The sequence below is a fragment of the Microcaecilia unicolor genome, chromosome 13 (genome assembly GCF_901765095.1).
Source record: "Microcaecilia unicolor chromosome 13, aMicUni1.1, whole genome shotgun sequence".
Classification (NCBI taxonomy): Eukaryota; Metazoa; Chordata; class Amphibia; order Gymnophiona; family Siphonopidae; genus Microcaecilia; species Microcaecilia unicolor.
This window is the reverse complement of record NC_044043.1, coordinates 83,394,354-83,410,069: the sequence shown is the minus strand read 5'-3', so window position 1 is coordinate 83,410,069 and position 15,716 is coordinate 83,394,354. Positions and strand designations below refer to the sequence as shown.

The 15,716-nt window shown below is 45.6% G+C and overlaps 1 protein-coding gene across 2 annotated transcripts in view; it reads left to right on the top strand.

The window, feature by feature from the left end:
* The window catches only part of PLEKHG5 (pleckstrin homology and RhoGEF domain containing G5), a 197,965-nt gene that overhangs the window by 151,223 nt on the left and 31,026 nt on the right, over positions 1 to 15,716 (top strand). For both annotated transcript variants that reach the window (XM_030222518.1, XM_030222519.1), the window contains exons 8-9: positions 1,710 to 1,892; positions 14,260 to 14,430. In XM_030222518.1, coding sequence (XP_030078378.1) covers positions 1,710 to 1,892; positions 14,260 to 14,430 — 354 coding nt within the window. The remainder of the gene's footprint in view (positions 1 to 1,709; positions 1,893 to 14,259; positions 14,431 to 15,716) is intronic.

Genomic DNA, 15,716 nt, shown 5'->3' with positions numbered 1-15,716 from the left:
CTAAATACCACGCGTAGATTTATACGCGGTATTTAAAATATGCTTAGGCATAATTGCCTACTGGGTGTTAATTTTAGGCGCCATATATACAATCGGGCCCATAGTGACTGAATATTGCCATTATGGAGGGTTGTCCAACCTTGGACCTTGAGGGCTGCAGGATTTCCCCAATGACTATGCATGAGATCTGTTTGCGTGTACTGCCTCCTTTGTATGCACAGTCATTGGGGAAATCCTAAAAACCCAACCTGGTGAGGGCCAAGGTTGGACGCCCCTGGACTAGATTCAGTAAATGGCACCCAAATTTGGGCGCCAAAAAAAACAACTGCGTGTTGAGCGCTATTCTATACATGGTGCCGATCCTATAATACTTCAGGCATCTTTAGTGGATGCCCCTGATCCGCCCACACCCCTCCCATGGTCACACCCTTTTTCAGTTGCAAGCTAAAAGATTTACACACGCGTCTTTACAGAATAGCGCTTACGATGTGCGCGTAAATCTAAATCGTTGCCAATTAACGCCAGTAATTTGTTAGTGCCCAATTATTGGTGCTGATTGGCTCGTTACTCGATTAAATTGTGCATGCAAATTGGGACATGCCCAAATTTGCGCACACAGTTTTGAGCACCATAAATAGAATCCAGTGGTATTCGTATGCAGTGCTGCTACCTGTGCAGATAACGACACTGAATACACGCGATTTTTTTAAAGGCCACAGCCAGCACTTAAAAATACATTTGTTATTGAGCCTAAATAGTGTTCTGATTGTGTTCAGTGTTTCTAAAACTATTCTTACAATTTAGGCTCTGATTTATGCTTTGCACTAATACACATAGGCGCCGACTCCGTGGGTGCTGTGGGTGCTTGAGCACCCCCAATATTTCACCCACCGGAAGTTCGTTCCCTCCCTCCAACCTCCCTTCAAGGTCCAGGCCCCCTCCCTCCGAATTTTAAAAGTCATCTATCTTACCTCGTCGGGGTTACGGCGGCAGCAGTGGTAAAAAGTGTGCAGGCTCAGCGCTTAGTTCAGTTTTCCCTTCTCTCTCTCTCAGCTCTGGGGACCAGAGAGAGAAGGGAAAACTGAAGTAAGCGCCGAGCCTGCACGCTTTTTACCACTGTTGCCGCCGTAACCCCGACGAGGTAAGATAGATGACGTTTAAAATTCGGAGGGAGGGGGCCTGGAACTCGAAGGAAGGGAGGGACAACGACCCTGGAACTCGGAGGGAGGGAGGGGGGAGGGAAAAGGAGAGAGGGAGGGGGACCTGGAACACGAAGGGACTGAAACTTGGAGGGAGGGGGCCTGGAACTTGGAGGGAGGTGGAGGGGGGAGGGGGATGAAGGGGGAGGAAGGGGGTGAGGGGGAGGGAGGGGGGATGAGGAGGAAGGGGAGGGAGGAATGCACCACCTGTAAAAAAAAAAAATTCAGCACCCCCAATCATTTTGAAAAGTTGGCTCCTATGCTAATACATGAATTTGATTGGGGTAAATGTGCTAAGCTTTATTTTTGGTTACCTTGGATTCCATAGTGCGAGTTTTATTTAAATGCTTATGTAACAAACGTTCCTATTCTTATTCACCAGTGTCTGCAACTGCCGTGCAGCTCTTGAACTCAGGCCATAGCGTTTAGCTATAGATATTCTCTTTCACTTTTTATTCTGTTTTGGTAGCATCTTCCCATTGTCTGATTTTTTTGTTTTTTTTATTCCAGGCCCCTGGAAGGAGAAGGAAGAACATGAATGAATTCTTTGGCGAATCAAGTATCCCTGTCCAAGATTCATTGCAGGGGTTTAGCTGCTCCCTTCCCAATAACGGTATTGACACTTGGAAGAACAGAGCTGCCAGCCGCTTCAGTGGCTTGTTTGGAGCTGGTACTACTGGACCATTTGGAAGGGTAGGTTATCTATATAAGAAGGTTGGGTGAATCTTCCCGTTCAGTTTGGGTCTGTGAATGAAGGAATCCAGTACACAGTGATACCTCGGTTTTCGTCGATAATCCGTCCGAAAACAATCGGCAAAATCCGAAACTGACAAAAACCGAGGCAATGTGTAGGGTATCAGGGGAAGTCTCAAACCCTTCAAAATCTCTCTCAAGCACACATCCTGGGCAAAAACAACGCCACACTGAGCAGGAGAACGCGTGGGGCGCTCTTTGTTTTCACAAAATTAGCAGCGAGGTCACATGGGCACGCCGACGAAATCCGAGACAAATTTTTCGCGAAAAAAACGACAAAAACTGACGATAACCGAAGTCAACGAAAACCGAGGTATTACGGTACTTGGATATTCAGAAGTCACTTGGACCTGGTCTGAATTATTTTTAATCCAAATGTTGGCTCAAATCTATATGAACACAGTATTTTCAGATTTTAATTATTTGATGGGGATGGGACAACTTCCCTATGAGGAAAGGCTGAAGTGGCTAGGGCTCTTCAGCTTGGAGAAAAGACAGCTGAGGGGAGATATGATGCAGATATATAAAATAATGAGTGGAATGGAACGGGTAGACGTGAATCGTTTGTTTGCTCTTTCCAAAAATACTAGGACTGGGGGGGCATTCAATGAAGCTACAAAGTAGTAAATTTAAAACAAATCTGAGAAAATCTTTCTTCACTCAACATGTAACTAAACTTTGGAATTCGTTGCCAGAGAATGTGGTAAAGGCGGTTAGCTTAGTGGGGTTTAAAAAAGGTTTGGATGGCTTTCTAAAGAAAAAGTCCATAGACCATTATTGAAATGACTCGGGGGGAAAATCCACTGCTTATTTCTGGGATACTATCGGTGGTTGGGGGTAGTCGATGATTATAACTGAGTCACTAAAGCTGAGGCTTTAAGGAAGCACAAAAAAGAAGTGCCTGTGTGACAGTATGAGACATCCCCTCATTAAAGCATAAATAAGTGTGAGCTGCTCCACTGACAGTTTGTTGTGTATGGTTCAAATTATAAGTGGTGGATGGTTGCCATTTTTTGCTATATTTTTTGATTATTTCTGGGGTAGGCAGCATAAAATGTATTAAACTTTTTCGGGATCTTGCCAGGCATTTGTGACCTGGATTGGCCACTGTTGGAAACAGGATGCTGGGCTTGATGGACCTTCGGTCTGTCCCAGTATGGCAGCACTTATATACTTGGGATTCTGAATGGAATCTTGCTACTCTCTGGGGTTCTACATGGAATGTTTCTACACTTTGAAATTCTGCATGGGATCTTGTTGTTCTTTAGAATTCTAGAATCTTGCTACTCTTTGGGGTTCTACATGGAATGTTGCTATTGTTTGGGTTTCTGCCAGGTACTTGTGACCTGGATTGGCCACTGCTGAAAACAGGATGCTGGGCTTGATGGACCTTTGGTATGTCCCAGTGTGGCAATATTTATGTACTTATGATGTATTGATAGATGCTGCAGTTGTGAGTCAGTCTACATCTAGACAGAGTTACAAAAGATTGGAGGCAGAAATCTAGGCCCGGCCAAGATCACTTTAAGGGCAGGATCTGTATGTGTGTGGTTATGGGTGCTGTACGCATGTAAATACAGACTTAATTAACAGGTATTCATGTATGCGTACTATGCGCTACTGTGCATTAGTGCATATCAACAAGGGGTGTATCTATGGGTGGGGCATGGGAGGGTTACCAACTGGATCCAGATTCAGCCAACAGGGTTAATCCAGTCCTGGGTTTACCCCAGTGCATGCAGGGACCTGTAGTCTTGCTTTTCATAGGGTCCTTTTACTAAGCCGTGGTAAAGCTAATGCGTGGGTAGCGTGCGCCAAATGAACCCTACCGCCAGGGTAGCGTGGGCACCCGGCGGCAGTTCCGAAGTTGACATGCAGTAGAAAATAATTTTCTGTTTCCACCCTGGGGGTGTTCCCGGCAGTAATCAGCATCATGGCCATATTGCCGCGTGCTGCCTGATTACCGCACGAGTAGTGCGTGAGCCTTTATCGCCTTCTAAACAGGTGAGGGTAAGAGCTCAGGCACCCTAGTCCACAAAATCATTCACGGAGAAGCTCCGACCTTCATGTCAGACCCTATAGACTTACCTGTTAGGAATGCAAAAAGATCATCACGCACATTCCTCAATCTCCACTATCCTAACTGCAAAGGACTAAAATATAAATCCACATACGCTACCAGTTTCTCCTACATCTGCACGCAGCTATGGAACGCACTACCGAAGACCATAAAAACAACACAAGACCCAACTATCTTCCGAAGACTATTGAAAACAGATCTTTTCAAGAAGGCATACAATAAGCATCCATCCTAAAGACTAAACAACAACAATATACACAATCTGTACAAAACCGATCTCTTATCACATGACTGATTAAAATCGTTGAATTTAATGATCAAGTAAGAGACCACTTTAAACCATGGACTGAATAGGACCTCTTTATAGTCGATGACCCAAGGAATGTTACAACCCTATTTATTACTCGGTACCTACTTGAAATACCATAACGCATTCTTCTCTACCATATACGTAACCACGTGATGTATATATACACCATAATCTGTTCCATTCATGTTATAGTCCATGTTCGATTACCATGAATGTAAGCACCTTAACGCAATACTATTTGTAATTTCTGTTACCCGGAAATGGCAACCGCCATTACGGCAAATGTAAGCCACATTGAGCCTGCAAATTGGTGGGAAAATGTGGGATACAAGTGCTACAAATAATAATAATAAATAGCCTCATGCTAACTTTATTATAAAATTCGCCCCTTCCTCTCCGAGCACACCACCCGAACTCTCATCCACTCTCTCATTACCTCTCGCCTTGACTACTGCAACCTACTCCTGACCGGCCTCCCACGTAGCCATCTATCCCCCCTTCAGTCCATCCAAAACTCTGCCGCACGTCTTATCTTCCGCCTTAACAGATATACTCATATCACCCCTCTCCTCAAGTCACTCCACTGGCTCCCAATCAGATACCGCATACAGTTCAAGCTTCTCTTACTCACCTACAAATGCACTCGATCTGCGGCCCCTCCGTACCTCTCTACCCTCATCTCCCCTTACGTCCCTACCCGTAACCTCCGCTCTCAAGACAAATTCCTCCTTTCAGTACCCTTCTCCACCACCTCCAACTCCAGGCTCCGCCCCTTCTGTCTCGCCTCACCCCATGCCTGGAACAAACTCCCTGAGCCCATACGCCGTGCCCCCTCCCTACCCATCTTCAAATCAATGCTCAAAGCCCACCTCTTCAATGTCGCCTTCGGCACCTAATCACTACACCTCTTCTCAGGAAAACTTAACTACCCCAACTTGACATTTCGTCCTTTAGATTGTAAGCTCTTCCGAGCAGGGACCGTCCTTAATTGTTAATTTGTACAGCGCTGTGTAACCCTAGTAGCGCTCTAGAAATGTTAAGTAGTAGTAGTAGTAGTAGCATGGCCATTTACTGCCCCGTTTTTTTTAAAAAGGCCTTTTTCCCCGCCACAGTAGAAAATGGCCCAGCACGTAGCAAATTCATGCGCCAAAACTAGCGCAGGCCACTTTTTACCACGGCTTAGTAAAAGGGGCCCCTTAGAGAATCCAGTGAGGAAATCGGAACCGCAAGTCCCTGCATGCGATGGAGTAAGCCCAGGACTGGATCAACCCTGTCAGTGAATCTGGATCCAGTTGGCAACCCTGCATGGGAGGGGCATAGGAATGTCTACACCTTACGTGTGTAGTGATAGAATACCATAAGTTACGCCAAACCATGGAACGTTTGGGCGCAAGCATTTCCGTCTGGTCGTTTAGGCGTGCTCAACGCTGACTTTACGCTAGTATTCAATGATGGCGTCTTGGCATACAGATGCCCATTATAGAATTGGCATTTGGCATTGGCGTGCCTTCCTTGGGACACCCAGTTATCAAATTCCTCCTTTATTATGCTGTCGGACATATGCAACACTGGTCGTAGGTATTCTGTGATAAGTCCCTTCCGCAGAGAGCATAGGGGTAATTTTATAAGGTATAGCCACAGGTACCGTAGATCTTTATACACAGATACATGGGATACACGTAGATACATATGTGTGTTCCTAGCCTCTGTGCACCTACTTTGACCTGGGTTAAGCATAGAGGTCCCTGGGAGCTGAGCTGTGATTTATACCCGTATATTACATAAAATATGCGTGGATACACCTACAATTTGCCAGAACATTTGTGCGAGGCTCAGAGCAGGTATAAATGCGGGTGGCTACATTCCGAGGCTAATTTTTATAATAAAACTTATGCACCTGTGTTCCTTTCTTAAAATAAACATCCAAATAAGAAACCTAAATAAATACAAAATATAACAACATCGCCATGTTGCGAAGTTTCTACCTCAGTTGTGGCTGATTTCCTGGTTTCCATGTGCTGGTTGCACTCTTTTTGGGTTGATCAGTATATTCACGTATGCCACGCTGTCTTATTTCTTTATTGTTGTTTGTGTTTGTTTGCTTTTTGTTTTGTTTTATATTTGTTAATAAAAACTTTAAAAGAAATACAAAACTAAAGAATACAATTATGAGACGGGCCTTCAAATGGGCATCCACAACATAACCCATTGGAGTATGGTTACAATAATTTCACCCCATATATCCGATATGGAGGTGTTTTGGAGCCTATGATTGAATGCAGTTGAGCTAAGAACGCTCAATTATGCAGTTCATGTGAACCAGTATCTTGGTTTCAGCATCAGCTGAGGTCCTTTTTTCCTCCTGTCATTGGACATGTATAATTAAATGTGATGAAAAGCCATGTAGATTCCCTGAACATACTAGTGAGTTTGGATTGATCACTATTTTTTTTGTTGTAGATACAATAATTTCACCACAGTTACCATCGTTAGTGCACATACGCAAAATAAAAAAAAATATTTCCACTTTTCAGAATTCAAATCTATTAATAATAACAACAACTTATCTTAAGACTGTAGATTCAAGAAAGGTGCATCTAAATGTTGACACCCACCTTAAAGAAGTATCCCAGTTCTGTGGCAGTGTTTTGTGTACTAAAGGTGAGGTTTTCACACCTCAGGACCTCAGGAGGTGTTATTTGTTCAGTAAGGTTTCAAATGTGTTTGCTTGGATTATCAAACAGCCTTCTCCCCTCTTCTATAGCTGAGCTAGTCTGGGTTGCTAATGGGTCAAAATGAGAAAAAAAAAAAGGTCTCCATGAGTCACGGGCTGCCTTTTGTTGTATTTAGACAGGGAGGATGAAAACATGACTTGCAGGTGATAACAAGCAGCCTGTAACATGTTGTCAGCTCTCAATTTGATCCTGCCCGGACTGTTGCCTGCAAAGGCCAAATCAATGTCTTATCAAGCATCTAGCTTCAAAGCTGATAACCCAAACAGTGCTACCATTAAGAAGAAAAAGCCTTCATTTCACTCCTATAATTTGGTTTGTTTCTTTTTGCCTGTAATAGTCTGCTTTTTAAATGCACCCGTGTAATGAGTAACAGATGTTAACTCTGCAAGAGGAAGGGCTTAGACAAATAGAATCAGAGTTTTAAAAAAGACCTTGGATGCGGGACGGATGTGGGATGCCTTGGAAGTGGGATAGATTTGGTTCAGTGAGTCCTGTGATACCCGCTTTTGGAGGGGGGCACTGTGCCATTTGATCTTGAACCTCCAAAATAGTCCCATCAGGCGGTGGAAAATTCCTTGGGCACCAGGTTACCCTGCCACCTGGAAATTGGTGCATAGTGCTGGCTAGAACCCAAATAAGAGAAGTCACTTGCTTCCACAGAAGAGAGACAAAAAAAATGTAATTAGACACAACAAAACAAAAACACTGAAAACCCAACAAAAAGCACAACATCCCCTCCAAAGGAGCAAAACCTAAAATAAACAAATTCTACTGTATCTCTCAGCAAGTTAACCTCAGTATTTTTGCATTTTTTCTTTACTTGCTTTGCATTCCTTTGAATTTACTTCCGGATCATTTGAGGTGAAGACATCACTTCACCTCAGAGGACTTGTCACCCAAGTCAGCTCAATTCCCATCTCTACTATAATAAAACACACCCTCAACGTTCTGAAGCTGACTCCGTGGCTTCAGAGAAGGGTTCGTTAGTTCGTAGGTCTGTAACCATCTCTCTCTGGCCCGCCCTTGCGTCAAAACGTGATTACGTCGAGGGCGGGTAATTACAAAGAAGAAAAGAGGAGTTATCCACACCAAGCGCGTGGTCTCAAAGAATCGCGACACTCGTGTGCCCACACCAAGCGCGCCTGCCCACCGCCTACCTTCACTCTGTCTCGCGCAGTGCACCGGCTGTCATTTTGCAGACTGACAGGCGGTGTGCCCACCGGACCCGCTGCAAGCCTCACAATAACCCAGCAGCAGCTCAGGGCTGCAAAAGCTACACCTTGCCTTGCAGGACTTCGTTCTGTGTATTCCCCGCCCTCCTTGCCAGTCCCTTTAAAGGAACAACTCCTGCCTGCCAATCTGGACAAAAGCAGCGCTTCAGGTAGACCAATAAGTTTTTGGGATCTGATTTTATAATAGGGTGCTTATGCAAGAAGTCCAAAAAGTTTTCTGTGCCATTTCTGGGATTTCTAATTTTACTCCCGTTTTTTATTTTTTTAAAATTTGATGTGGGGGCAATGTTGTCGATAGCACGCCCCATTGCACGATACTGCCCCTGTTCTTGAAAACAACATGCTAGCGCCCGTTTCATTGGTTTGAGAAACAGGCCTTTTTTCTTAGTCCCTACATAAAGGCTATATGGTCCAAGGTACCCCTAGCCCAGGCACAGGACATAGGGAGACCCTGGATCAGAGAACCTCTAATGCAGCTAGCCCCTACCCCCCACCCCCCCCCGTCCGGTTGTACTGAGGAGGCATCCAGCTGCATCCCTCACTCACCACCATCATCCTATTGAGCTTGCCTGTCCCTCACTATTGAAAATGGTATAGTGAAACAGCACCTCCCACTGGCAGGCCAGCTTAGAGGAAACAGTGCACTAAGGGGCCCTTTTACTTAGCCGCATAGGCGACTACGTGCATCCTACGCATGTCAATTTGGAGTTACCGCATGGCCCGGATGGTAATTTTGTTTTTCTAAGCGCGTCCGCTACGCGTGCCAGAAACTAATTTTTATTTTCCTGCGCATGGTGGAAACCGGGCGGTAATCGTCATTCTGCGTGCTTAGACGATTACCGCACGGTTACCGCATGAGACCTTACTGCTAAGTCAGTGGGTGGCGGTAAGTTCCGGTCTCAGACCCAAAATGGATGCGCGCCAATTTTTATTTTGCCATACGTCCATTTTTGGCAAAAATTTTAAAAAGGCGGTTTTTTTTACAGGTGCACTGAAAAATGGATCTGCACACCTCAAAACAACACGCCTACACTGGCGCAGCCCATTTTTCAGCACACCTTAGTAAAAGGACCCCTAAAGCACTCAGGTGCTAACTTGTAGAACAGCACCTAAGTGCAGTTAGGTAACGTGGTAACATAGTAAATGATGGCAGATAAAGACCTGTATGGCCCATCCAGTCTGCCCAACAAGGTAAACTCATTTTACATGGTATGTGATACTTTATACTCGAGTTTGATTTGTCCTTGCCATTCTCAGGGCACAGACCATAGAAGTCTACCCAGTAGTGTTCTTGTACTAAAAGTTCTGAAGATTCTGGAATCCTAAAGAGTTACAAGATTCCAGAATCCCAATTAGTAGCAACATTCCATGTAGAACCCCAAAAAGTAACATAGTAAATGACGGCAGATAAAGACCTGTACGGTCTATCTAGTCTGCCCAACAACATAAACTCATTTTGGTATGTAATACTTTAAATGTGTACCCGAGTTTGATTTGTCCTTGCCATTCTCAGGGCACAGACCGTAGAAGTCTACCCAGTACTGTTATTGTACTAAGTTCTGAAGCTAACGTCGAAGCCCCTTAAAATTTACACTCCAGCCCATCCCTATCAATTCAGTCACGATCAGGACATAGACCGTAGAAGTCTGCCCAGCTCCCGTTTTGTTTCCAATTACCGGCGTCGCCACCCAAACTCCGCTAAGATTCCACGGAACCATTCCTTCTAAACAGGATTCCTTTGTGTTTATCCCACGCATGTTTGAATTCCATTACCGTTTTCGTCTCCACCACCTCCCACGGGAGGGAATTCCACATAACCACCACCCTCTCCGTGAAAAAATACTTCCTGACATTAATTTATTTTTGTTACATTTGTACCCCACGCTTTCCCACTCATGGCAGGCTCAATGCGGCTTACATGGGGCAATGGAGGGTTAAGTGACTTGCCCAGAGTCACAAGGAGCTGCCTGTGCCTGAAGTGGGAATCGAACTCAGTTCCTCAGGACCAAAGTCCACCACCCTAACCACTAGGTCACTCCTCCACTGTTGCTGCTATTTGAAATTCTACATGGAATGTTGCTATTCCACTAGCAACATTCCATGTAGAAGTCGGCCCTTGCAGATCACCAATGTGGCCGTGCAGGCTTCTGGTTCTGTGAGTCTGACGTCCTGCATGTATGTGCAGGACGTCAGACTCACAGAAACAGAAGCCTGCGCAGCCTTCTACATGGAATGTTGCTAGTGGAATAGCAACATTCCATGTAGAATCTCCAATAGTAGCAACATTCCATGTAGAATCTCCAATAGTAGCAACAGAATCTCAAACAGTAGCCAACATTCCATGTAGAATCTCCAATAGTATCTATTTTATTTTTGTTACATTTGTACCCTGCGCTTTCCCACTCATGGCAGGCTCAATGCGGCTTACATGGGGCAATGGAGGGTTAAGTGACTTGCCCAGAGTCACAAGGAGCTGCCTGTGCCTGAAGTGGGAATCAAACTCAGTTCCTCAGGACCAAAGTCCACCACCCTAACCACTAGGTCACTCCTCCACTCTCCTGAGTCTGCCCCCCTTCAACCTCAATTCATGTCCTCTAGTTCTACCGCCTTCCCGTCTCCGGAAAAGGTTCGTTTGCGGATTAATCTGACCACTGTTTATCCCTAATTGGCACCTAACTTGTGGCACACTCTAAAGAATTAGGGGGGTAATGCATGGGGTGATGTTGTAAGAGATCTTAAATGCATGTAAAAGGTCTATGAGCAAAAAATCCTCCATGCTATTATCCTTAAAGTAGTTAAAAGTTTTTTTTTTTAAAAAGGTAAAAAAAAAACAAAAAAAAAAGAAAAGAGTGCTAATAACAGTCATTCAGATTGCTGGGTATAGAATGGTTAATTGTATAGTCGCCAGGATCTGGTGCTGTTCTATATTTTCCTTGTTTGAGAGATACACAAACCTTTGATAGGAAATTAACCCCCCTCCCCCAATGCCATAAAACAATGTCAAGACATGGTTTTATCTCCTCTGCAAAGTGCCTTTTTGTTGCGCTGGTAGTCTGCAGCTCGCTCCGTCGCCCTGGCGTCACACCGTTCTCTCCTTGTCTCCCTGTGATTTCCATTCCTCTATTGCTTGCCCATTCAGCCCCTCACCCGCACAGGCCAGCTGTTCTTTTGAAGGACAGTCTTCTGGGCTATCTTCCAAACATCCTAGGTCATGAGCAAGGCCCCTAACAAGGAGGGGAATCCCTGACATCTTTGATATGGTTCCCAGTCACTTTTGTTAATCGCATTGGCTAAGCTTTGCTCCCCTCATTTGCATTCATTGTGGCTGCACAGTTAACAGCCTGCACCCTCCTGTGTTTCTGTCTGTCATCTGTATCAGAAACTCATGTAGCGTTTTCTATCGGCAACAGAATAGGAAAGAAAAAGGGTATCATTTGGAGACAATTCAGTCAGCAAAATAATCAAAATTATGGAGCCCTGTATTCCGTTATGAAATCCACCCCCACAACAGTAATGTGGGGGAGGTTTTCTTGACAGCAACCCCTGTTTTTAAGCTGGGTTCCTTGCTTCGAGACAGTCTTTATAGAGTTAAATTAGAACCCAGCTCCCATTATCTAGCTCGGTTGGAAGAAAGGCTCGCATTTGGTGCCCTGAGCCTGGGGCGGACTGACAGTGAACTGAGCACTTGCGGGCCGATGATCAGAAGCAAACGCAGACGCTAGAGGCTGTTAGCGCCACACTAGTGCCTGCATTTGCTACCGCTCGGAGCTGGCGTTAGGGTTTGCAGACCATTGTGGAGGAATGGTGAGCCCTGTCCAGCATACATTTGCATGGTAGCTGGCCCCCATTCCCCCCAATGCAGCAGCCCTGACAGGAACCCCGACCTGACCTGACCCCCCCTTCCCCCAGCAACAGGGAGCTGGAGGGCTGGAGGTCCAGTGGACCTCCGGGCCCTGATTCCCCCTTATATGGTGTGAAGCCCCACCCAGCGCATCCCAGGATGCACTGGGCAGGGCTGGGTGCCACCATTTTGCAGGTGGTGCTGATGGAAGAGGAGGGAGGCAACCTCCCTCCTCCAACTGCATGTAGGGGGGGGTGGGGAAGGGCCGCTAGACCACCAGGTGGGTGGGGGATTTACCAGCGGCCCACTGGGCCACCAGGGACATTGGTGAAATGCTGAGGTGGGGTTAGGGGGGCTGGAGACCCACCAGATCTCTAGCCCCCCCGAACCTGTGTTAGGGAGGGGTCAGGAGACCCGGAGGTCCACTGGACTTCCAGTCCCCTGTTGCTGGGGGTCGGGTAGGGGTTTCCTACTTGGGCCACCAGGGAAATTGGAGGGATGCTGGCGAGGGGGTCAGGGGGTCCGGAGGTCCGCTGAACCTCCAGCCCCCGTGTCGCTTGGCGGGGGTAGTTGGGGTCTGTTGGTCCCATGGACCTTCATCCCCTGTCTTTGACAGGTCTGGGCTTTTGAGAGCCCAGACCTGTCAAACAAGTGCTGGAGGATGCGCTCAGGCACAATCCTCCCGCACTTCTACCCCATGATCAGAGAGAATGGCATGCTTAAATTTGCATGCCATTATCTCTGATCGTAGGTCTGGTAAAGCCCCGCGCTGTCACGGGCCCCTAACCACCTATCAAAAATGATAAAACTAGATGAGAGCTAGGGGAGAATGGGCACCCCTACTGCTCTGGGCTCTCGGGCACTGCCCTGTTGTCCCAGTGCTCAATCTGCCCCTGAGCCTTCATTCACAACTTCCTGGCGGATTCTTCCCCTGGATTTATATCTCTTCCCAGCCTCAGCTAGGGGTCAGTGCACTAGGAGCTGCTTCCTGCAGTCACAGGCCTTAAATTTCAGGTGTGGAAGGCAAACATTTTCATTTTGTTTAGCTTCCCGTGGGGCCCTTTTCCCAAGCTGCGGTAAGCACAAACGTGTCAATGCCGCAGCTTAAAATAGCATACAGCGGGGTGTGTTGAGGCATCTCGTGGTACTTTTGACATGCTAAAAAAAAAAAAAAATTGCGCTGTTGTGGGGGGGGGGGGGGGGGGGGGGAGGAGAGAGAGTGGCCATTTAGCGCAGCCACATTTCTAAGTGCTAACTGATTAATGCATGAACCCTTATCACCTACAGACCAGGCAGCAGTAAGGGCTCATGTGCTAATCTTTTATTAATGATATTAGAGTATAATATAAGCCCCAATGTTAACATAAGCTAAAAAGGTTCACTAAAAACGCCATATGTTAATACTTATGTGATTGTTCCAGCAGCCACTCTCTATCGTCACCGGTCTTCGTTAATTTTTTATGTTTTCTTTTTCTTATAATGTTTGTTTTCTTTACTTCTTTTTGTAAATACATACCGGAGCCTACTCATTCAAGATAAGTAAAAGAATTTGAAATTACGATTACCTTTAACACGTCTGAAAATTTCCGGAAAGCTATAGGGAATATTGTATGTACTTACAAAAGGAAGTCAAGAAAATAAGCATTATAAGAAAAACAAAACATAAAAAAATTTACGAAGACCGGTGACAATAGGAGAGTGGCTGCTGGAACAATCACATGCTCCACCACGCCGCTTGGCTGAGGTTTTCAAAATATAGAGATAAATTGAATTTACACATAAGCAGTAACATATGGTGTTTTTAGTAAATCTTTCTTAATGGCCACATGTTGTGATTGTGAAGCCCCTCCCCTTTTTTAATTTATAGAAGAACTTTATTAGAAGACTCAAAAGCATTACAAGAAAACACAATAACAAGAACGTCCAGAGGTATAGTGTTTTTTCTGCATATATAGGAACAACCCCTCAAATGCATAACAACTTCCCCTCCTCTGAAGATCCTGATAGCACATTTACACTAGAAAGAAAGAAATGAATAATACTCGGCCATCGGCTATAATAAGTCTCACGTTTCAGCAACTTAACCTTTTCTGCGTTTTTCTTAACTAGGAGCTGGACAAAATGGAGCAGTTGGAGAGTAGGCTGCATGGCTACAGCATGTTCGGACTGCCCAAACTGCCGCAGCAGCTCTACTTTGATCAGGATTCATGGGAGGAAGAGGAGGACGACTCAAATCTGTGTCTTGAAAGCAGTTGGCAGGAAATTATTGAGGTTCCTGAGGTAAATATGCACAATTTGGGAGTAAAGTTGCTGCTTTTAACGCCTAACCTTTACTCACTTGTTCAGTACCCTTATTTTATCATCCCCACATCAGTAATTCCCTTATCTCTTATTTGTCCTGTTTGTCTGTCCTAATTAGATTGTAAGCTCTGTCGAGCAGGGACTGTCTCTTCATGTTCAAGTGTACAGCGCTGCGTACATCCAGTAGCGCTATAGAAATGATAAGTAGTAGTAGTAATAGTCTTTGGGATGCTGCGTGGAATCTTGCTACTCTTAGGGATTCCGGAATCTTGTTACTCTTAGGGATTCTGCATAGAATTTTGCTACTCTTTGTCCTTATCTCTTGTTTGTCCTGTTTGTCTGTCCTAATTAGATTGTAAGCTCTGTCGAGCAGGGACTGTCTTTTTATGTTCAAGTGTACAGCGCTGCGTACGTCTAGTAGCGCTATAGAAATGATAAGAAGTAGTAGTAATCTGTTCATTGCTTACAGAGATCTGCCTACTTTGCACCTGCAGGCCTGCCTACAGATTTTCAAAGGAAACTTCCTGTGGCATTCCCCTTTGAAACTTTGGGGTCAGCCTATACCACATGGACTTCAGTACCTTCTGAGTTTACACCTGTTTTTCATGTCATAGTGAAACCTTCATGCATCATCTGCCATTGACCACACTTCTTTGTGGCATGGGTAAACGTACCAGTATACAAAAGGGGTGGGAACTTAGGAGGGCTAGACAAACCTGTACATTGTGAATGAGCATCCACGCTGCGTCTCAGCCATTTGAGTACTTTTTTCATCGCCGCTATCCTCGGTGATCACGTGGAGGGGCATAATCGAAAGGGAGGTCCAAGTTTTGCTGAGGACGTCCTCGCAAAACGTTCCCGGGAAGGGGCGAGGTCGTCCACCTTTTGTTTCGATAATACGGTGGGGGACGCCCAAATCCTGAAATTTAGGTCGTCCTTAGAGATGGTCATCCCTAGACTTGGTCGTTTCTGATTTTCGGCGCTAATGGAAACTGAGGATGCCCATCTCAGAAACGACCAAATGCAAGCCTTTTGGTCATGGGAGGAACCAGCATTAATAGTGCACTGGTCCCCCTGACATGCCAGGACACCAACCAGGCACCCTAGGGGGCACTGCAGTGGACTTCATAAATTGCTCCCAGGTACAGAGCTCCCTTACCTTGTGTGCTGAGCCCCCCAAAACCCACTACTGTACACCACTACCATAGCCCTTACGGGTGAAGGGGGGCAACTAGATGTGGGTACAGTGGGTTTCTGGTGGGTTT